Source organism: Macrobrachium rosenbergii, chromosome 8 (assembly GCF_040412425.1).
Source record: "Macrobrachium rosenbergii isolate ZJJX-2024 chromosome 8, ASM4041242v1, whole genome shotgun sequence".
NCBI lineage: Eukaryota > Metazoa > Arthropoda > Malacostraca > Decapoda > Palaemonidae > Macrobrachium > Macrobrachium rosenbergii.
Window position 1 is genome coordinate 48,649,570 of NC_089748.1, and position 23,407 is coordinate 48,672,976.

Below are 23,407 nucleotides of genomic sequence, written 5' to 3' on the forward strand. Positions count from 1 at the left end.
ATATATATATATATATATATATATATATATATATATATATATATATATATATATATATATATATATATACATACATGACTTCAGAGGTTTTTGTCGATCTGCAACAGGAGGAAAAATTTATTCTAGTGCAGAGAGAGAGAGAGAGAGAGAGAGAGAGAGAGAGAGAGAGAGAGAGAGAGAGAGATGACTTCCTTCGGCGAGAGAGGTCTTCCTCCGGCTAGTGAAGTATAATCCAATATTTCAATGATTCCATAAAAGGTCACAGAGATGATGGCGAGAATCGTTTTTTTTTTTTCGCCATTGTTCGCAGCTTCTCCGAGAGGTTGGGGAGAGCACAGGAGCCTCCTGAAGAAGTCTATAGATTCAAACGGCTAACTCTAGAGCCCTCGATCTTTCTATCTTTCTTCCCGTGTTCACGAAGACGTTTCGTGTTAAGGGTCTGAGTTCTTTGATCCCTACATTTCGTTTTTAATAGTACACGCACATACACACACACACATATATATATATACATTATATAAAAATCTCTGACTCACATCAGGATCGAACCCAGGTCTTTCAAATGAAAGACCAGAGCGCTGCCAACCAGGCCACACAAGTCATAAAAGAAGTTGGAACGTGAGTACAACTGTACTCAAGGAATTACCTGGGCAGGCTAACTGCTTGCATACCAGCGTGTTTTCCCCAACTTCCCGACTCAGCTGGTATGCAAGCAGTTAGCCTGCCCAGGTAATTCCTTGAGTACAGTTGTACTCAGGTTCCAGCTTCTTTTATGAATTGTGTGGCCTAGTTGGCAGCGCCCTGGTCTTTCATCTGAAAGACCTGGGTTCGATCCCGATGCGAGTCAGAAATTTATTTCTGTTCCACACGTAATTGTGTTTTGATATATATATATATATATATATATATATATATATATATATATATATATATATATATATATATATATATATATATATATATATATAAGGCTAGACGGTTATCTCCAATCGCGTCAGTGGAAATCTTAGATGAAAAATAAATGCTATAAAATCCAAATAATTGCCCTTTAATTCAGCACAACAGGAAATAGCTGCATGGATTATTTAAAGTTTTTTAACATGCATCGAACTGACTTCTAGTGAACCTGACCTATAAAATCATCACTTGTCCAACAGGTTAACTGACTTAAGGTTAAAGAGTGGTTGTTTTGATTTGATCATTGGTATTTGACTTCGTATAAATTCCACAATTTCATGTAGAGAACTTGGTAATGGCAATACAATAGGATTTATGATGCGGGAATAAAAGTTTCAAAGCGACACCTATGTCACTGTAACGCCTTTAATCCTCCACTCAAAAGTTTACAGTCCAGTGCAGGAAAGAAAAACACTGGAACGACTGTTTTTCTATTTTCATTTTAATTATGCCTCGAGTTGATTTTTAGCGTATCTGGGTCAAAATATTGTTGTTTGACAGTTTCAACTAGTTTTGATAGTAAAAACAGAAATTTTACACACAAAATTTTGCTAAACTTTTGATAGATTTTTTTTATACGACTTAATATTAAAAAGTCTAGAGGGATGGCATTTTCAGAATTATTGTACAATTTGTGATATGTTTTCAAGTTATTATGATCATTCTAAAGCCAGTTTTGCCTTCCCGCCTTCCAGCTGATACAAATGCCTTAACTGTACACAAAATAATTTTCATGCTTTTTTCATTGCAGCACTGACACTGAGATATGAAATTATTTTATCAAAATACAACTGGGAAAAAATAACTGGGAAGCGGACGTCACAACAACTGTTCTGTGTAACATGTGTCAAAACAAGATGCCAGCGAAGCACGAGTCAAAACGATCTTTCAGCATGTGTCAAACGACGCCAATTCCCCCTCCCCCTGCCCAGCGTAAATATGAATGTTCCCTTTACTATAAAATGAAATCAGCGTTAATTCTTCCTTTATCTGTGAAGTATTAACTTTAAGGAAAGCAAACAAATTTGGGGTCATCTGAGATGTGATGAAATGTATAGTATTTCTCCTTAAGGTTGAATTCCAGACGTTGATGGTCAAAAACACGGTCGCACGTAATTCTTTTAATTGTTTATTTATTGCTACCCACTTTTCTGATTTAAAAACACTCTGGCTTAGCTTTAATTTAGTTGCAGGATTACAAGTAATTTTACCAAATATCTCCGATATCTCGCCCGTGAACATATGAAAAATTAATGCACGCTATTGGAAAACTCATAACTGATATGTCACACATTTTCTGCCCGAGGGTAAGGACACTTAATAGTTAAATAAACAATGAATATATCTTATCACCCAGTCATCCATTACGTTAAGTGTAAAAACCCCATGAGGAAAAAAAATTAAAAATCCATGTGAAGCATATGCCAACGGAAATTAACCCTTTTATCGACAACTATCCCATAACGGAACTCTTAGAGAGCATTCTGAGAACCAACCAACCTCTCTCTCTCTCATGTTGTGCACTCTGCCATTCCTACAGTAGTACTACCTATATTATTCGACCCTGTAGTGGGGTAGTGCCGTCAGTGCACCACACGCGGTGCACTGTAAGCATTACTTTAGGTTCTTTGCAGCGTCCCTTCGGCCTCCAGCTGCAACCCCTTTCATTCCTTTAACTGTATCTCCATTCACATTCTCTTTCTTCCATCTTACCTTCCACCCTCTCCTAACAAATGTTACATAGTGCAACTGCTTTGAGGTTTTCCTCCTGTTACATCTTTCATACTTTTCCACTTTCAACTTCCCTTTCAGCGCTGAATGACCTCAGGTCCCGGTGCTTGGCCTGTGGCCTAAATTCTATATTCCATTCCTATTACCTTTCGATCTCAAAGTCTTTTGTCTATTCTCCTTTTTCTCTTCGGGTTATTTTCACCGGTAACACCTTGTTGCACTTTCTCTTCCATTTTCCTACCTCTTATTCATTAACGCTCGTCTTTCTTTGATATCTATCTTGATGATCGTTACGCCTTATTATATCATATATGCAAACTTACTCGAAACGCTTATTTGTATGCACGTGTGTGTTTAATCATATGTATGCATCCATGTTTGTTAGCAGCCTAGGTCATTCTGCTTAATGAATAATCCAAAATCCGAATTTAGCTACCAGCTTATTAGTTTAATTTCCTTTTTAATTAGCAATCGTCCATTTAATTTCCTGGACTGGAAATCAACTTGCACGTTTATTCGGAAATTCGGGAAAGTGTTTGTTCAGAATCTTTAATTGGTGAAGCAAAACAGTCATAATGAATTATCTAAATAATAATAATAAAATCCGAGTGGATCTTTTAGGTAGGGGATCGGGAGGTTTGGGGAGAAATTATAGCTCCACCCCTCCTATAAACCTACTTGTCCGCCCCGGGTGGGGGCGGGGTAGGTAGGGGATCGGGAAGGCAGGGGAGACACGACACATCAACCCTCCTCCTGCAAACCTGTTTGTCCGCCCTGGGTGGGGGCGGGCTAGGTAGGGGAGACATGACTGGCTGCGCTGGAACGCCATCAAGCTCCTAATAATAATAATAATAATAATAATAATAATAATAATAATAATAATAATAATAATAATAATAATAATAATAATAATTTTATTGCTGAGAGTGAAGAATCTATTAATCATCGGATATTAAAAAAACTACGTTTCTCTCCGTTACTATACTAACAAATGTCTCTCTTTCCCTATTCATATCTTTTATTCTCTGTCTGTGGCCAATTATTTTTACTGCTCTCACAATGCCCAAAATTGTTTCCTCTTTAAGCTTTAAGCTGTTATTCTTCTGGTTTCTCTATGGTTTCATTTATTTTCCTTTTCATGGCTAAAGTGTTTCAAATATCACAGAGGTATTCAACCTGTCCCTCCTTTATAGCACGTTATTCTAAATATGATAGCGGTTTTTACTCTCTCTCTCTCTTTCTAAATATAAAGTTTAAAGGTGAAGAGAATCACGAAAGTTTTCCTTTCTAATTCTACCAATTTCCCTTGATTTAATTTTATCCCCCCCCCCCTCTCTCTCCGTACCTGAAGTCCCTTCAACTTTTTGCAAGTTCACCCTGGAATCAAAGGTACAAGGGGTTCCTCTGCCCTGACCAGTCTCTCAGAAAGAGCGTACGTCAACATGTGTTCAACCTAACGAATCCGTTACCCACACACCACTCCATCACGGAACTAGAGACTGTACACGTATGTTCCCCCCAAGTTAAAATACCTTTATCCTATTGAGGTTCTGACAAGGAGGTTTGACTTCGGTTCTGACTTCCCCTTTTGGGTAGGGGGTGGGGGGAATGACTGCCCTTGGGAGTCTAAAGAAGCTTGAGGTGGGGGAATAGGGGGGCAAAGCCCCCAGCTAAGTATTCAAAATGTTATCTTTTAATAAATCATTGAAGTAAATCCATACATAGATACCGACTGCACCGTGGGGGGGATGCCTTCTGGAATGGGGGGTCTGCAGTAGCTTGGAGTGGGGATGCCTTCTGGAATGGGGTCTACAATAGCCTGGAGAAGGGAGGGGATAGGAGCAAAGCCCCCAGCTAAGTATTCAAAATGTTATCTTTTAAAAGATCATTGAAGTAAATCCATACATAGATACCGACTGCACCTTGGGGGGGATGCCTTCTGGAATGGGGGTCTACAGTAGCTTGCAAGGGGGGGGGGAAATAGGGGCAGAGCCCCCAGCTAGGTATTCGTAATGTTATCTTTTAAAAGATCGCTGAAGTAAATCCATACATAGATACCGCAAAAATCAACAAGACTCAAACTTATCCATCGTTACTATGCAACCACAATTAGTGAGGAGTACCTATTAGACTACACAAATACCGTTATTTACCGACCATAACCTTAAAACGTGAGGTGACCACAAATTCCCATTTCCATTTTACTCAAAGACTTAATGACAGGGAAGTCCCTCGTTCGTCCGCTTTCAACTTCCATCCGAGGCATATCGATAACCACGTAAAGAGTCTGAATGACAATGCATATCATCAGAAGATAATGAGACAGTTTAGTTTAGCGGACAGTGGGAGGGTTCCGGAAGGAAGCGCCCGCAAATGAGACTGACAGACAGACAGAACAGAAAAGAACTACTGTACAGAAGAAGACGACAGAAGAGAGAAATTTCTACTGGCCTACTTATACACTAACCTGCCATATGGCGTTGCCAAGTCGACGGTGACGAAGGGGAAGAAGAAGAAGAAACACATTACCGCGGCCAAGGCTGGTCATCGTCGTCATTGTTGTTGCTGTAGCTTACGTTGTTGTAGCTGTTGTTGTTATTGTTGTTTAGGAAGACTTCATCAATCTCCTTCCAGTGTGTTGTTCTTCGTCTTCTCTTCTCAGCGTTGCAATTCTCAGCCAATTTTCTTTCCTCGTTGCGAATTTCCATTACGGCCAGTTATTTCATTTCACCACACTAAGAATGATTAGCACTTCGTCTTGGCTTTAACACGCCATAATGAACTATACACTTTGAAGAGTTAACATTACCACGAAAGGATCTCCTCAAGAAACTATTCCACAAACGAACGATCAAACAGTCAATACAATTCGGTTTCGCGAAACTCTTCCCTAACCAAGGATTGTTTTACGGTGAGCAGAGAGTGAAATTTTATTGGAGAAAAATAATGAAAGTTAACCAAAAGATTAAAAAAAAAAAAACACTAATTCCGCAAACCAGTATGGGGAATAATCTTTGTTTTATTAGCAAATACTGTCTGTAGGACCGCCCATAACCGTCCGTGGGAAGCGTATGTTTAAGCTTTACGATCGTCACAGTCGTTCTTCGATATCCTCTGATTAATATGTTTAGATTTATGTCCGTCGTTATAATAATTTTCATGTTTGATGATATAAGAGCCTGTGGCTGTGGCTAACTTGTTTATTTATTTATTTTTACATAAAATACCCACTCGACTAACACAGTAGTGTTGCCGTAAGAGCTTCGGTTTTTCTAAGTATTAGTTTTGATTTGATTTTGAATTCTCAGTCATTTTTATTTTGGGGATTTGTGAAACGTAGAAAGCAATTACTTATAAAAGATTGACTTTGCAATAGATAAAATTTATTCTGCACGCACACAGACAGACACACGACACACACACACACACACACACATATATATATATATACGTATGATATATACATACTAATTCTTTTATCGGTATATTTTTGAAGTAAGCTCCGCCACTGTCGTCTTGTTTTTATTATATTCGGCCTAAATAACAATATTATGCTCGTCGTTCTAGCGGGGATTTACAACTGAAATACTTTCTTTACGTTACGTTCAAGCAAATCAAATGTGTTTTTTAAAGTCAAAATTTATCGTCTCCATTGTCGCCCTCTTTTAAGAAAACCTAATACTTTACACGACCGAGAACGCCGGAAGCATCGTTTGATTGTTATAATTCAGTCTAACCTTTATAAAATGTGTAGCCCTCGTGCACTTTATTTGTAAACAAGAGACAAGGTGGTTATTCTTGAGTTTATAAAGTTTTATATTAAGAAATCTTTGCCTAGCCTTAGTTTGAACGTTAGTGTGCATTCTCTCTCTCTCTCTCTCTCTCTCTCTCTCTCTCTCTCTCTCTCTCTCTCTCTCTCTCTCTCTCTCGTTTTATAATGTTTTATACTAAGAAATCTTCACCCAACCTTAGTTTGAACGTTAATGTGCAGTCTCTCTCTCTCTCTCTCTCTCTCTCTCTCTCTCTCTCTCTCTCTCTCTTACTAACAGTCAGTCCTCCTCACGCATGCTATGCTCTCCACCTTCAGAGAAGCCCTAAAAAAAAACTCGGCCACCTGCAGCCAACGTATGTCACCCTCTACTTGTTCCTCCGGCCGGTAATTTTCTCTCTCTGCAGTTTGCTCGACTGCAAAAATGACGTGGAAATATCTTTCCGGTCTCAAAGCGTGAGTGCTTTTTATTTTTCTCATCTTCAAAAATACTGCATAGATGATTCGCTCTCTCTCTCTTTCTCTCTCTCACACACACACACACACACACACATCATGACATGATTTCGATACATATCCTCAGCTTTCGCAAGTCAACGCCGTGTCCGGTTTCCCATAATAAATTGTTATAAAGACAAAATAATAACAGGTAATACGATGAAAGTAGGAATAGTTCAGTCCTTGAAAATGCCTCAGAGACTGATTTTATCGTAACCCGAACATCACTCATCTATTGAGTTTTAAAAGAACCCATGTTTAACTTTTATTTCAGTTCAAAGATTATAACTGCAGGGGTTCATCACATAAGCGCTTCCACGTTGATGTTTTATTCATCGGAAAAATTCATTTGGGAAAAATGCTGATGTTTGGCCTGCTGCATCCACAAACAAATAAACAAAACAACGAACGCATTTCAGAACGTGGTGAATTTTTTGCTTACTTAGCATTCAACCGGTAGAACGATCTCTCATCGAGCAGCAAGGATTTTTTGGACGCACCTAAATAGATCAAATCCATTTTATAAGGCAAAAAGTTTAATAACTTAACTAAGAGAAGCGATGTATTCTAGATAAATTACTGTAGTTGGAGATTTGTTGCAGTCCATTGTAAATAATTTAATTAATCAAAACTTAAAAGAAAAATTAGATGTCGTCCGGATTTAACAATTTGCCCGGCAGATAATAATCATTTTCTTCATTTCTATTTCTTCACTAATTTGCAAGATACTAATGTCTAAAACTTAGCTCTAAAATGAGATAAATTTGAGGGCGACTACTGGAGACATGCAAATAACGCATTTACTTATGGTAAAAAATAAGTGTCACTTATCGTTTGATTTCGTTTGTTTACTGTCGTTGTATATATATATATATATATATATATATATATATATATATATATATATATATATATATAATCATTATTGATACGGTCTATTCGTCTGTATCTTTTACTATCTATATCTATGCTTTTACGACCGAATTCCGAATGCACCAATAATTATCGCTGTTATTACTTGAAATCGATATCATTTGAAAGTCATTTGAAAGTTCTTTCACTCCCCACCCCTCACTATACTTTCTTTTTTTTTTGCATTTTAAATCAATAAAGGTCAGGTCAGGTCACCGGTACGCCAAAGTCATCGTTTAAAAAAAACTGTTAACACTCGAAGTGGCGACTGTCAGTCCCTTTCCTTCACTTTAAGCTTCCGAGTCCGCTTCCTTAAGGTCAACCTCGATCTCTTCGGGCGATCGGAGATCGATGGCGAACTTTTTGGGTTTCTTGCTCGACTTGTTGTTCTTCACCTGCAGGAGCAGAGCAAAAGATAAAAGTAAATTTCAAGGATAAGTGGTAAGAGGAGAATTGAAGGTGAAGGTCGGCTTAAGGAAAAACAAGGGCACTAAGTTATGATTCAGTATTTTTCCACAAAGAAATTCAGTTGGACGATATTTGTGTAAGTGGATTTTTTTTTATCTATCTGGGGAGGGAGGGGAGGAGGAGAGGGGGGACTTTTTCCAAACATAGTATTTGAATCTGTCATTAAACTACTTTCAACCCAGACCCTCGCAGCCTGGCAACTGATTTGGGAGAGGGGGGACAGAGGGGAGGGGGGAATCTTTCCAAACGTAGCTTTCGAAAATTTGTCATCATTAAATCTCTTTCAACACAAACCTCTCAACATGGCAACTGACAGGGCTTCGGTGAAGCAGTCTCCATTTTTCGTTCTTATAGCGAACTAATCTTATCTCGTAAAGAAAATTATATCTGAGCTAATTTTATTCCTTTACGACAAACGCAACAAAAACAAAACTGAAGGCTAATGGCAACTGATCGAGTCATTTGCCATAAGCTGATATTACGTTTAGTTATGCTTTTCAAAGTACAGAAAAAAACTGACCGTGTTATGCCATATCATCTGAATGACACTGAAGAACCAGATAGGAACTGGAGAGAATTTTAGATTTACAATTAGAATCGGTAATGATAGAAAGCGCATTACAACAAAAATAATAGAAATTAATATGTATTGCCAGTGCAGTTACGACAGAGAGAGAGAGAGAGAGAGAGAGAGAGAGAGAGAGAGAGAGAGAGAGAGAGAGAGAGAGAGCATCGACAAAAAATACAAATTAATATGTATCACCAATGCAATTACGTACGAGAGAGAGAAAAAGAGAGAGAAACAAAATACAGAAATTAATTATATGTATTGCTGATACAAATTCGAGAGAGAGAGAGGAGAGCATTCAGACAAAAATAGTAGAAATTAATATTTATTACCAATGTGCAGAGAGAGAGAGAGAGAGAGAGACAGAGAGAGAGAGAGAGAGAGAGAGAGAAAGAGAGAGAGAGAGAGAGAGCATCTAGACAAACACAGAAACCACTGATATGTAATACTAATACAGTTGCGACAAACAGAGAGAGAGAGAGAGAGAGAGAGAGAGGATCCAGATGAACAGAAATCATTGATATGTAATACTAGTACAATTGCGACAGAGAGAGAGAGAGAGAGAGAGAGAGAGAGAGAGAGAGAGAGAGAGAGAGAGAGAGAGAGAGAGAGAGATCAGCCAGAAAATTAAAATCAATAACGTGCAATATGTAAAGCAATAATGACAGAGAGAGAGAGAGAGAGAGAGAGAGAGAGAGAGAGAGAGAGAGCGCATTCAGACAAGAAATAAAATCATTAGTGTGCATTAATCAAGCCATAAAGAAAGACAGATTGAGCGCATCTTGCCCAATTGCCTGACCTCCTTCGAAAATTGCTGGAAGGCCTGGGCGAGGGCGAAGGTCAGCTTCCGGGCGTTGTGCCTGGAGTCGCAGACGAAGGCGTGACACTGGAACGGGTGTTGGCTCTTCAGGCTGGTGGCGTCCTCCTTCACCACGATCATGGCGAACACTCTGGTGTAGACGAGGTCTTGCACGCCGTAGCTGCAGAGGAAATCAGAAGAAAATGAAGTCTCTAATGTGCATTTATGGACAGAATAGAATACATAGAATTTAGACCAATGGCCAAGCGCTGGGACCTATAAAGTCATTCAGAGCTTTAACGGAAAATGACAGCAAAAAGGTTTGAATGGTGTAACAGGAGGAAAACCTCGCAGTTGCACTGAGTCAATTGTTAGGAGATGGTGGAAAGTAAGATGGAGGAAAGAGATATATGAACGGAGGTACAGTAATAGGAATGAAAGGGGTTGCAGCTAGGGGCCGAAGGGACGCTGCACACAACCTTAAGTAATGCCTACACTGCACCGCATGCGGTGCACTGACGGCACTACCCACTGAAGGGGAGTATGCAATTATGGTGTCAAGTCCATGCATTGCTCGTCAGAGAAAGCGTTAGAATCCTAAATGCTTCCTTCTATTCCTCAAATAGTCTATTGCTTTCTTGGGTTAAAAACATCTTTTTTTTCCACTTAAACAACCTAGTTCCCTTTTGGCTTGGGCTACGTAAGAGCATCTTGTTGCTCGTGCTATTGGCATTTTCATGAACTCATAAATCAATAATAATAATAATAATAAAAAAAAGAGGCCGATTTCATGGCAGAGAAATCAGCATTCCTAAACTTCCTAGAGAAAATGTGGCTGTCCTTAGCTAATTATCAGCTTCCTGCATATCTCGACATTTTATTTAATTGGCCCCTACAAGCAGTCGCTTTACATTCAACTTTCAATACAGTCCTTCCTGTTGATCATCCGTTTCAGTTCATTTTCCTTTTCCTTTCCTGCTAATGTTTATGATCAATTCAGTCCGTCTTCCTATCTATCTACAGACTATCATTCATTTGTCCACTTTTACTCATTAACTCCTGTCTAGGGATCGACTTCCTACCATTCCTTCCTTCTCACCTGATGACGTCGATGTTGTAGAATCCACCTTCGAAGTTTTTGTTGACGTTCTGGGGCATCTCGGCGATGTTGACACCCTTCTCGCTCACCGTCATCTTGAGGAAGGGCAACGTCTCGCCAGTTTTCATCTCCTTGGCCTTAGCCACCATTTCGTCGACGGGCTTCCGTGTGTGCTGAGGTTGAGAGGTTAGGGAATAGTTTATTTTCGTTCGTTCCTCATAACATCTAAAGCGACTTCCAACCTTGATAAGTTAGCGATCATGATGGTTTTTTTTTTTTATTCAATGTCGTTCTCTTGATTTTGCATTGAAATATCAATTAATTAATATTCAAAGCATGCTTACCCCTTCAATCATATTTATAGTATTTTTTTTCCAATGTGACCTTAACTCAGTCTCGAAATAATAATCTTACTACACGAACGTTAAAATCTATGGTATGTTTTATGCAAAAAATTTGTCATTACTTTTAAGATTATAGCTTTCCCACTGCGTACCACCCACAAAATATGACAGTAACGCCACAATCACTGTTTTGGAATATTTCAAGCGGTCACACAGTGATAACCAAGTGAAAATTCTAATCAGCCATTTAAAAAAAATATATATCTGACGCTGGGACACATATTGAGTTAATCAGTTTCTCAATGGTTACCAGACTCTAAGACTAGAATTTTAAAAGTTACTTTGAAATCATAGATGACAGATCTTAAATTTAATATTTATTTGTCCATATCTTTAAGGCTCAAGCGAAGGTAGACTACAACATACACTGATATGACAGTGATAAGGCCTGTATGTCTTCCAAACATCAGTCAGATTCGTACACTCAGACTGATAAGTCAGACATTATTGAATGTTATGAAAGCAAAAAATGTCGGCACTTTGCGATAATGTTTTCGTTATCGTCAGCATACGAGCTGACGATGAGAGAGAGAGAGAGAGAGAGAGAGAGAGAGAGAGAGAGAGAGAGAGAGAGAGAGAGAGAGAGAGAGAGAGAGATGAGCTATGAAAGAAAAGTTGAGGTGCTTACTAGCTAATGAATTATCTCATTTAGGATAAACTGAGCTGACGATGAGAGAGAGAGAGAGAGAGAGAGACATACATGAGCTATGAAAGAAAAGTTGAGGTGCTTACTAGCTAATGAATTATCTCATTTAGGATAAACTGAGCTGACGATGAGAGAGAGAGAGAGAGAGAGAGAGAGAGAGAGAGAGAGAGAGAGAGAGAGAGAGAGACATACATGAGCTATGAAAGAAAAGTTGAAGTGCTTGCTAGCTAATGAATGATCTCATTTAGGATAAATTGAGCTGACGATGAGAGAGAGAGAGAGAGAGAGTACGATGGGCCCTGCAATTATACCTTAAAGATTTAACATGAAACTTACATCGTATATATATTTTTCATTCATCTATTTGTCCATCTGTTTACCTATCAATCAAAAGAATTTATTCAGAAAATATTTAATTTTCAAGTAGCCTCAGAGGCAGTCGAATAGGTTTTCATAGTTACGGCGAAAGTATTGAGCGTTATTGCAAATTATACAATATTTTATCAACGAAATAAGTAGGATAAATTAATTACATAAATGCTTTTTAGTGAACAAGCAAAAATATCACAAGTAACTAGACAGAGCTCGTTCCCAAATTCGCTGTGAAGATCTGATCTAAAAGTGGGAATGTCGGCATAACGAAGCTATATGCGTTTCAAAAGAACATAATGCGATATGTATTTCCATGACACATACATATTTACATGTACGGTTTTTTACACATGAAATTTGTTTACTTTCAAATATTTAGTCACAAATAATCCATTAGTATCGAGTTAGCTTTACCTTGGGGATACCTTTCATCCAAAGGTGACAATGACGCTATCTACATTATAAATATCACCCTGTTATCATTCTATAAAGACAGGATCGAATTCTGGTTTGGGTGTGTGCATTTATCATAAAAAATTTCCTCTGGGTATAAAAGTTATTCCGAAGATAAAATGGATTTGTTATTAACGGGTTTTCGAAGTTTAATATACACATACATACATATATATATATATATATATATATATATATATATATATATATATAATATATATATATATATATATATATATATATATATATATATATATATATATATATATATATATATAGAAATGACCAACACGCAATCACGTGTGGAACAGAAATAAATTTCTGACTCACATCAGGATCGAAGCCAGGTCTTTCAATTGAAAGGCAAGATCGCTGCCCACTGGGCCATACAAGTCATAAAAGAAGTTGGAACCTAAGGGCAACTGCACCCAAGGAATTACCTGGGCAAGCTAATTGCTGAGTCGGAAAGTTGGGGAAAACACGCTGGTATGCAAGCAGTTAGCTTGCCCACGTAATTCCTTGGGTGCAGTTGCCCTCAGGTTCCAACATCTTTTATGACTTGTATGGTCTAGTGGGCAGCGCCCTTGCCTTTCAATTGAAAGACCTGGCTTCAATCCTGATGTGAGTCAGAAATTTATATATATATATATATATATATATATATATATATATATATATATATATATATATATCTCCTTCTTCTTCATTTAACATGCTTTTTCCCATTTTTATATGGGGTAAGCACGATGCCTTCCTTTGAAGGACTTTGATTTGGCGTTGGGGTAGACCGTAACCTCGCTTGGCTGCCCTGCCTGACATCGCTTAGACCCCAGTAGCGCATGTGTACATGTATCGTACCAAATCCCCAGCTCCCTTTCTCCCAGCAGCGAGGAGAATTTAGCGGTTAGGTCGACAGTTCGAGACGTGTGAGGTGTTTGTTATGTGTTTAGAAGATGTTGGAGTGGCTTTGTTTGTGTGTGTATTAGTCTGTAACACCCATTTGCTATCAGCAAACCTATCCGTTGATTACATACATAATCCCAGGGTGTCTACACGGATGGCAAAGTGTCCGCGTCTCTGACTGGTCGGCTGTGGATTTGAACCCGCGCCACAGACCTCTATGAAGTCCGAGGCTGCTGCTCTACCGACCTAGCCATCGAGGCTATATATATATATATATATATATATATATATATATATATATATATATATATATATATATATATATATATATATATATATATATATATATATATATATATATATATATATATAATATATTTATATATATATATACATATATATATATATATGAGTACATCTATATCTATCTATCTGTCTATATATATATGTGTGTGTGTGTATAGCGTGGATCTGCGCACGCACACGCGCGTTTGCTTGTGAAATAAATCAAGCGGAAACATTCTAAATATACAAAAAAGAAGTTAAATTTGCCGATGTTTTAGGTTAGAAGAAAAAATCAGAACAAAAGAAATGTAACATGCTAATTTCCTCAAGACTTACTTTTATTCCCCAAAGGCCTCCGGCATCCCGACGACCCAGGTACTTGACGATGAACTCCTGAGGGAGGGGCAAAGTACCAGAAGGAGGCTCTTGCTGTTGTTGTTGTTGTTGCTGCTGCTGCGGTTTTCCATCTAGACCAAAGAAAGAAAGAGATCTGTCAGGGTCTTCCAGTATATCAGAGGACCAACATTACTCTAATAACCACGGAAAATTAAATTCCGCAGTATTATAACTTTAATACACTGGAATCTATTTCTCTTTACATCAGTTTTCAAAAAATGGCCAAATCTCTCTCTCTCTCTCTCTCTCTCTCTCTCTCTGAGCCCTATTTACTTCCTCTGTTCAATCTTTCCTAATACCAGGGATATGGCCATTTACAAAGGGAATCCTTCACATGGACAGGTTGACAAAGCCACTTTCCAAACTTTGTATTTACAACTTTCGGAGAGAGAGAGAGAGAGAGAGAGAGAGAGAGAGAGAGAGAGAGAGAGAGAGAGAGAGAGAGAGAGAGGCACAAACTTTGTATTTACAGCTTTCGGGGAGAAAGAGAGAGATAAGTGTCACCCTAAGGAACCGGAAGAGAGCATCAAACCCATTAATTGAAAATTTTATCGATAAATCAAAGCTTTAAGAAAGTCAATTCGAAAGCGTAAAACCAAGACCAATAAGTTTTCGGATATATCAGGTCACTGGGATAACTGTGGAAAACATAGGTAAGGCATTACTGATGACCTCACCTCTGGTGTTGTTGCTGCGGCTGTTTTCCTCGAAGCTTAGCTTTCTCATGTCCTTTGTGATTTCCTCTGCCGGAGGCGGTGCTGGGGTTTTACTGCTGTTCATCTTGGGCGGGAGCTGCGGCGTCGCATTTCAAGTTGGTGATTGAAAGGTTCCCCATCGACAGTCAGGAAGGATTTGTGAGGAGAAAGAAATAATTCGTTAATAGTAATAATTGTTGTCAGTTGTACGAAGAAAAACAACGGTATCAGAATTGATAATAAGTTATTATTACATTTATTGGACGTGCATTTTTGCTTGAAGTACCGCGTGAAGATACCTTAGCGTTTCCAACTAGACCTTGACGTATTAAAATAGATTTCAGAAGTGTAAAACATCCTAAAAGGTGTCCTCATACACAGAGGTCAATGAATGAATCAGTAATTGTTGCTTGTGCCTTTTACAGAGACAATGTGGGATTTGCAAAACGCTGACAGAAAGTTTTCAGAAGGTCATGAATTCCCAATAAAAATCAGCTCAAAATATGCTTACATTTACCCACATAATATACAAACTGACATTTCCGCCACACTCATGGCATCTATCGTGATGTGACATAGCTTGCAAGTACATTTACCAGAAAACCACATTCGTATTTATTAAAACTTTATCACGTAATTCTGACGGTAATCAGTCTTGAACAGTCAAGCAGCCACGTAAGTTCGTATCTTATCAACAAACTTTTATATTTCATTCTCAGACCACTCGTTTTTATCCTTCTATGATTGCTCTCAGAAATAAAGACAGCCGCATTAACATTCTTCCGATGGCATTCCTATTGACACACAGAGAATAAAAAATGGCCCTGAAAGATCACGATGTTAAATACTTCGCAGTAAACGTCACAATGGAAAAAATAAATTACGTGATTAAAACTTCAACGTTTTTTCTTTCTCGGCCCCTTTTGAAAGACATGATCTGCCGTTTCCTTTTTCTTTCTCCACAGATGAGTTTGACTTCAAGGTGTTCTTGGGAAAAAAACATTCGGAAGCTCTCAGTGAACTGCATTCCTTTATGCATTGTGTGTTTTCTTTATCTTCGTTCCTTCTTTACCGCATTTCCCTTTGGGAAGATGAAAAGGGTCCAGAATTATTCCTACCTCGTCTGACTCTTAAACCTTTTCTCATTTTCATGCAAGCAGGACTTGAAAGCCAGTACGAACGAGCAGTTTGAACTCCCTTTCAATGTTTGCTTTTTAAATTAGCAAATGCAATTTATTCTGCTTCTATCTCTGAATTAGTATTTGCAATGTTTTCATCTTCTTTGTAGCCATAGCTCAATGACACTACGAAAACATCACCATTCTAATGCTTAAATGTTTGCAATGAATTTTTGTAACTGCAATGTCTCTTCATCCAGTCAAAGCTTCTCTTTCTCTTATTACGTTAACAAAATTCTAATGCATTTTCCCACCACTGTTTGCAAATTTGACAGCAATAACTTCATGCTGTCACTTACATCATTCTTGTTTCGAAACCAATAACAGCATCTCCCTTTCTTGCTTAATACCTCCATTGCAGCACCTTTCGGCCTTGTTTGAAGCCTAAACCCTCGGTCACAGTCGCGATTACAACCATTTCCCACAGTGCTTCGAAATCTTGATCGTAATGTCTGCCAATGTGTTGGCCATTCTGAACTGCCATGCCTCCCATTCCAGCTAACATTTTGAGCACGCTACATACGACTATTGTGACTGCAATGTCTCACATTTTAGTTCAAAATACCTATTGCAAAACCTTCTCCTTTTTTGTTTAAAACCCCGACTACAATGAACTACATTCCGGCTCAAAATCTGAATCTAACGTATTTCATCTCTACTCCCAACGGCGACGGTTTCCTTCTGGACTGAAAAATTCCAGTTCAGCGATTGTCATTCTTAAATGGAGCCTCGACTGTAACAATTCCAGGCGTTATTTGAAAATCGTGATTGCAATTGTTCCGATTCTAAAGTTCAGCTGTTGAGAGCATTACGTAACCTTCACGGTCTGAGAGATGGATAAAGGGGAAACTTAAATGAACGGTCATGATCTCTGTAACGATTTTGGATGAGTTGTGAATATCGTAAGTCGACAAGTATGGACATGCATTAAGAAAATTAGACGGACGGGGAGAGAGAGAGAGAGAGAGAGAGAGAGAGAGAGAGAGAGAGAGAGAGAGAGAGCACCACTTAATTATTTTCCGGTCACATACCAGAATCTATACCCACAAGGTTTCGGATGATGGGATGTAACCTCTCGCTGTTGCCTTGATCTTTGATTTTTTTTTTTTTTTTTTTTTGAGGAGCGGCAAGTTTTACATGAATATCACCTAACATTTCACTGTTAAATTTGATCTTGAACATCCACGCTCATAAAATCATTTAGTTCATACACCAGAATTCTGTGATATGACGAACATTCTATGAAATTATTATTATTCAGAAGATGATCCCTATTCATATGGAACAAGCCGTCAGGGGCCACTGACTTGAAATTCAAGCTTCCAAAGAAAATGTGCTAATTTGAAAGAAATAACAGAAGGTACTAGGAAATACAGAAAGAAGAGATCAGTTATTAGTAAAGAAAAAATAAAGTAACAAATGAATAAATAATTAGATAAAAATGTGACTAAATTATAAAACACAGGGGAATTGCTTTGTGGTAGTAATGCATTGCATCGTGGCAAAATCAAATTTCCAGCTAGGCAATGTTAATGATATTGTCTTATTTTTCATTTTCCTTCTTCGCACAAGAATATCATGTCCAGTACATTCTTGCTTATCAATATAATAGATTTTTGGCCTCTTCTGAAGAATTTCTTCTCGCTGCAAAAATCTAAAAGAATTCACAAAAAGACTATTTTACTGACGAAAACTACATTTATTGCCCGAGTGAATAGTACAATAAGATTGCACGAGAGTATAAGACTACTTATGCACTGTGTCAGAAATTTTGTCAAAGGCACAAGCACTGATAATGAAATTTGATTTTAAGCAATCACATATTGAGGACTAATTTGTGAGTCTTCCAGAATAAGCAAGAAGGAATGGCCATATGTTCTTCTTTTGGTAACTAGACTTCCGATAATATTCTGCAGGATTCCACTTCATTACAATGGAAGGAAGGAATATAGATTTGGGACAAGGCTAAGTGCTGGGACCTATGAAGCCATTCCTTTGAAAGGAAGAATTGAGTAAAAGATTTGAGAAAGGTGTAAGAGGAGGAAGACACTCCCTGAGTTCACTATCGAACAATTATTGGAGGGCTGAGGAAAGTAGAATGGAAGAAAGAGAATATGAATGGAGGTACTGTAAAAGATAGGGAGTTGCAGCTAGGAGCTAAGAGACTCCTTAAAGGAGCCTCAAGTAATATCTACAGTGCACCACACAGCTGACAGCACACTAAAACAAGCAAAGAAGACAGATTTCCGCTCTGAGTGAGAAGAATTACCTCAGTGTACTGTATGTACTTCAAGGCGATCTCATAAACCTATACATCTAACCTGTAACCCCCACTTTTCCTTTGTCTCTCCAAGCCACTTGTAGGGTTTCAAGAGAGCCTCCCTATGTAAGCTTTGTGAAGTTAGATATTTATTTGTTTGTTAATTTATTTATTTATTTACTTATTTTCCGGTATTTGACTCCACTATCTTGTTCCATTGGTGATTATGGTAAGTCATAGTGAAAATCCTCTTTGTTGATATTGTACATATTCTAGTTATTATTGTTGTCATCGTTTTTTGTATTAATTTACAGTATATGTATATATATATGTTTAATATATATATACTATAGTGTATATATAACTCACACATATATATATATATATATATATATATATATATATATATATATATATATATATATATATATATTAATATATACACATTTTGCTTGTTCTGGAAATTATATGGACATATATATATATATATATATATATATATATATATATATATATATATATATATATATATATATATATATCTTATATGCATATGTATGTATATATATATATATATATAAATATATATATATATATATATATATATATATATATATATATATATATATATATATATATATATACAGATGTGGTGATGTCAAATGAATGAACAGCTAATGCAATTTCTAAATCAAGAAATATCATCATCAAGGTTTCACAGTCTGACGTTACATATACACATATATATATATATATATATATATATATATATATATATATATATATATATATATATATATATATTTATATTTATATTATATAATATATATATATATATATATATTATATATATATATTTTATATATATATATTATATATATTATATATATATATATATATTTTTTTTTTTTTTTTTCAGGCTGCACGCAGGCAAACTGATCAAAACAATAACAATTTGAATGCCCATAACATCTGCAAAGAGGACTTAGCATAGCTCTCTCGTTATCACCATCAGTATCTTCGCAACAAATCATTCCTTTGACACTTCCATTTCCTCTTTTACCATAAACGATCGTCGTCATCAAAAAATACACCGAAGTATACCTGTAGTTTACCTCACCTTCAGCGGGCGAGTGCAGGATATCAACGCATTACGAACAGAATCATTTATCCTTGAAAGGTGAAGCGAAGAGACACGGCAATGGAGCCCTCAACAAACTCGGCGATTTCCGCAATATCTAACCCAATCTCTCCCCGCTGCATCCCGCCCACCGCTCTTCAAGGATCGGGAACATCGAACACCGGGATGCAGTTGCATTAATGCCAGCAGAACCGTTTCTGGACTAATGAGCTGCCGTGCCCTCAATCGGGGGATGACATTTTTTCAGGTGTTGGTGTTTGTTCTGATGACGGTCACGGGATCGGGAATATCTTGGTCACGTTTGTTAGCTGACATTTAACGTCCAGATATGGGTTGGGGGATAATGAAGTAATTTATTTACTGATGCTCGCTCTCTCTCTCTCTCTCTCTCTCAATATATACAGTATATATATATATATATATATATATATATATATATATACATATATATATATATATATGTGTGTGTGTGTGTGTGTGTGTGTGTGTGTGTGTGTGTGTGTGTGTGTGTGTGTGTGTGTGCGCGCTATGCCTGCTGCTGTGTGTGTTGTAATTTAGAGAGAGAATATTTATTCAGTAAATAACTTACTCCATTATCCTTGTACATGTACATCTGTGTGTGTGTGTGTGTGTGTGTGTGTGTGTGTGTGTGTGTGTGTGTGTGTGTGTGTGTGTGCGCCTGTCATATGCGCATCTTAATAACAATAGAATGACTTAGCAATATGGATTTGAAGTCGAAGAAAATCTCACTTATTTGAGCACACCCTAAATGCTTGCTCTCTCTCTCTCTCTCTCTCTCTCTCTCACATCAACCCTGAAGACTTCTTTACTGAAAACATGAATCACGTGCGCATCCTTCAAACTCAGATCAGTCCACTTTAGAGATCACAGCCTCTCATATATTGCTTTGTCATTTGTTATTGAAAATGATGCAACCGTTAATTGCAAGATGACGTGAAAACAGAACTAATCTACTAAGTCTTTTCTTAATAATAATAATAATAATTATTATTATTATTATTATAATGATAATAATAATAATCACAACTTCAGTCTTCTTTTTATAATAATAATAATAATAATAATATTCACAACTTCAGTTATTACCCACAGTTCCGAAGTTATTGCCACTGTTATTTTTGTTTCACATGAAAACACACCTCAGCTATTTTATTTCATTTGTTATCAACTTTCAGGATTTCCTGTCAACAATCCTGAATCGCCCTTCTTGGCAGTCGCAGTATCTCCATCACAGTCAAAAGAAACTGTTATGATTCTGATGTATTCAAAAGCACGTAAGTAAAACAAGCAATGAATAAAAAAAAAATGTTTTTTAAATCATATTTATCGGAAACAGTACTCTGAAACCAACAAGAGATAGCCAGGAGGAAGTAGGCCTAATCTAGAGAAAATGGCTATACAGAGTATATGAATCAAGAGTAAAAGTATATAAATCAGGAGTGAAAGTATATATTCCGCCTAACCACTGGAAGTAGGACACAGAAGGAAATCCTCCTCAACAGACAGATTACCTGAGTCATGAACTATCTGCATCGGTGATGTATTGAAATCAGAAGGAGGAAACATGCCCAGGGAATTTTTTTTTTATGAAGCGTCATTAAGTAGCAACAACCCAGGATGAACTGGAAAAGGAAGTCAAGGATTCAATACATAACAAAGAGGGAGAAGTCAAGCAGAGATCATCCATTTAGAATTCAAGCACAGTTTTATATACAGAAATTCCGTAACTGAATGTTATCATTATATTATTAAGAGAGCCTAAGCAAAGGTGGAGGATCTGAATAACTACTTATTGTATTTATCGTACACACACATATGTATATATATTATGCCGTTCCATTCTTTTGTCATCACACACATGATTCTCTTACCCATGTTTAGGTGTTGCAGCTTCTTAACATTTTTGCATGGGACTACGGATCTTTTCAGATCCCCGAGATGCAAATGTACAAAGCATTACTGTCACAGAAAATATGCAAATTCAAAAGTCTGATAAGGGCGGTGGGTGACCTTAAGCTGGTGGGAACAAGACATCGACAAGAGCTGGGGAGGTCGGAAAACTGAAGAAAGAGAGCAGAAGGATCCCAGTTTCCACTTAACAGAGAAGTGTCACTGGATGATGCGTGAAAGTTCGATGGCTATCATAGAGACGCGTTCAGACTATACACACAATATATGAGATGCATTAATGACGACAAAGAGGGAGAGTTGAAAGTTCCATTGTAAAGTGTCAGTGTTAAAATATGCTAGGATGCTAAATGTAGCGCCAGAAGAATTTTCTATATAGAACCTTCAAGAGTGTCAAATCGATAAGTTCAAGCCTAAATGGAAGAACATAAGCATTACTTCCATTGTAAAGTTTGTGCTAAAATATGCAAGGATGCCATACAACGCCAGAATAATTTTCTGTAGATAACCTTCAAGAGTGTCAAATGATTGATAGGTTCAAGCCTACTGGGATTATTTAGATCACTGCATAACATACATCAAGCGACTTGTTCCTTTGCAAACCATCATAATCATCAGGAACCAATGAAAGCGCCTCTCTTTGTTATCCCTTGAAGTTTTTTGGCAAGAGAGGCAAAAAAACTTTGGCTACATTTCTGCTGCAGAGATATCAGGGCAGAAAGACATCAAATCCTACATAAATTGGAGCCGTAAAGAAGAACAAATTCCTTTATAACTGATCTCTCACAGCAACACTTTTATTAATCTGGAATGCTGTTAGTGTCCTATCGATAACAATATTGCTATCGGAGGAACACTACATGAACGTAGAAACAAAGGTTATCAGCTATTTTTTACTGATTTACTGCACCTTACCCGGTGTCCGTCTTTTTTTATTTTCTCTGAGACTAAAGACTAACCATACGGCTGACCAGACAGCTGAACTGAGTCCACAATAGTCTTAAAAGATCATGCCGGAGTATTGGGCGTATATTTTTGGGTCAGTTACTTCTAGGTTAGGTTCTTCTACCTTTGGAAAATGTTCACTTACAGTTTTTTGTGCATACAGAATATCTTTGCCCAGTTTTAGTAAGTATATGACACAAATACACAATATATATATATATATATATATATATATATATGTGTGTGTGTGTGTATGTAATGTGTGTGTACACTTATATACCTACAATATATATATATATATATATATATATATATATATATATATATATATATATATATATATATATATATATTTATATATATATATATATATATATATATATATATATATATATATATATATATATATATATATATACAGTACATATAGTGTGTGTGTGTTGTTTGTTATGAATACTTTAAAGAAACATTCTATTTTCAAAAGTAACAATAAAAATTCCTTATAAATCTGAAAACTGATTGATCGTCTAACTAGATTTCAAAAGTTAATGTTAGAATCAACGCAAAACCCCTTTTCTCCACTAGCTCGCATCCCTCAACAGAGATGGACGAACAAACAAACATTTCAAAGAAGAATAAATAAAACTGGCCCCCAGTGGCAATCGTTTTCAAGTCAATGAAGACGCAACATCACCAAAGTTTTATGTCTTCCCTAAACTTCTTGGAAATATCCCTGGAAAGTCTGTTACGAATTCTTGATGCATTCTGGGATTTTCTTCTTCTTCTTCTTCTCCTCTCTCTCTCTCTCTCTCTCTCTCTCTCTCTCCTCTCTCTCTCTCTCTCTCTCACGCATTAGTGTAATCAAGGTGAATGGGACGAGCACATGAGCTACAAAGTAATCAGAAGTTTCGGGTAATTCTGAGAAACTGCAGCGGGAAGTCAGTGACTTCTCATACGAACCCCGTCACAAACTCCTCCATTTAATCTCATTTAGCAAAA

General features: G+C 37.1%; 1 protein-coding gene and 1 long non-coding RNA gene across 3 annotated transcripts in view; both read right to left on the bottom strand.

The window, feature by feature from the left end:
* The window catches only part of LOC136840831 (uncharacterized), a 49,237-nt gene extending 42,254 nt beyond the window's left edge, over nucleotides 1–6,983 (bottom strand). Inside the window, exon 1 of the long non-coding RNA XR_010853747.1 lies at nucleotides 5,156–6,983. This is a non-coding gene — a long non-coding RNA (uncharacterized lncRNA). The remainder of the gene's footprint in view (nucleotides 1–5,155) is intronic.
* A 1,052-nt stretch (nucleotides 6,984–8,035) lies between these two features.
* LOC136840830 (low density lipoprotein receptor adapter protein 1-like) overlaps nucleotides 8,036–23,407 on the bottom strand; it is a 33,138-nt gene continuing 17,766 nt past the window's right edge. For both annotated transcript variants that reach the window (XM_067107763.1, XM_067107762.1), the window contains exons 2-6: nucleotides 14,938–15,052; nucleotides 14,201–14,331; nucleotides 10,802–10,974; nucleotides 9,703–9,883; nucleotides 8,036–8,262 (exon numbers count right to left, since the gene is read on the bottom strand). In XM_067107763.1, the coding sequence (XP_066963864.1) occupies nucleotides 8,158–8,262; nucleotides 9,703–9,883; nucleotides 10,802–10,974; nucleotides 14,201–14,331; nucleotides 14,938–15,040 (693 nt within the window). In that variant the 5' untranslated portion in view covers nucleotides 15,041–15,052 and the 3' untranslated portion in view covers nucleotides 8,036–8,157. The remainder of the gene's footprint in view (nucleotides 8,263–9,702; nucleotides 9,884–10,801; nucleotides 10,975–14,200; nucleotides 14,332–14,937; nucleotides 15,053–23,407) is intronic.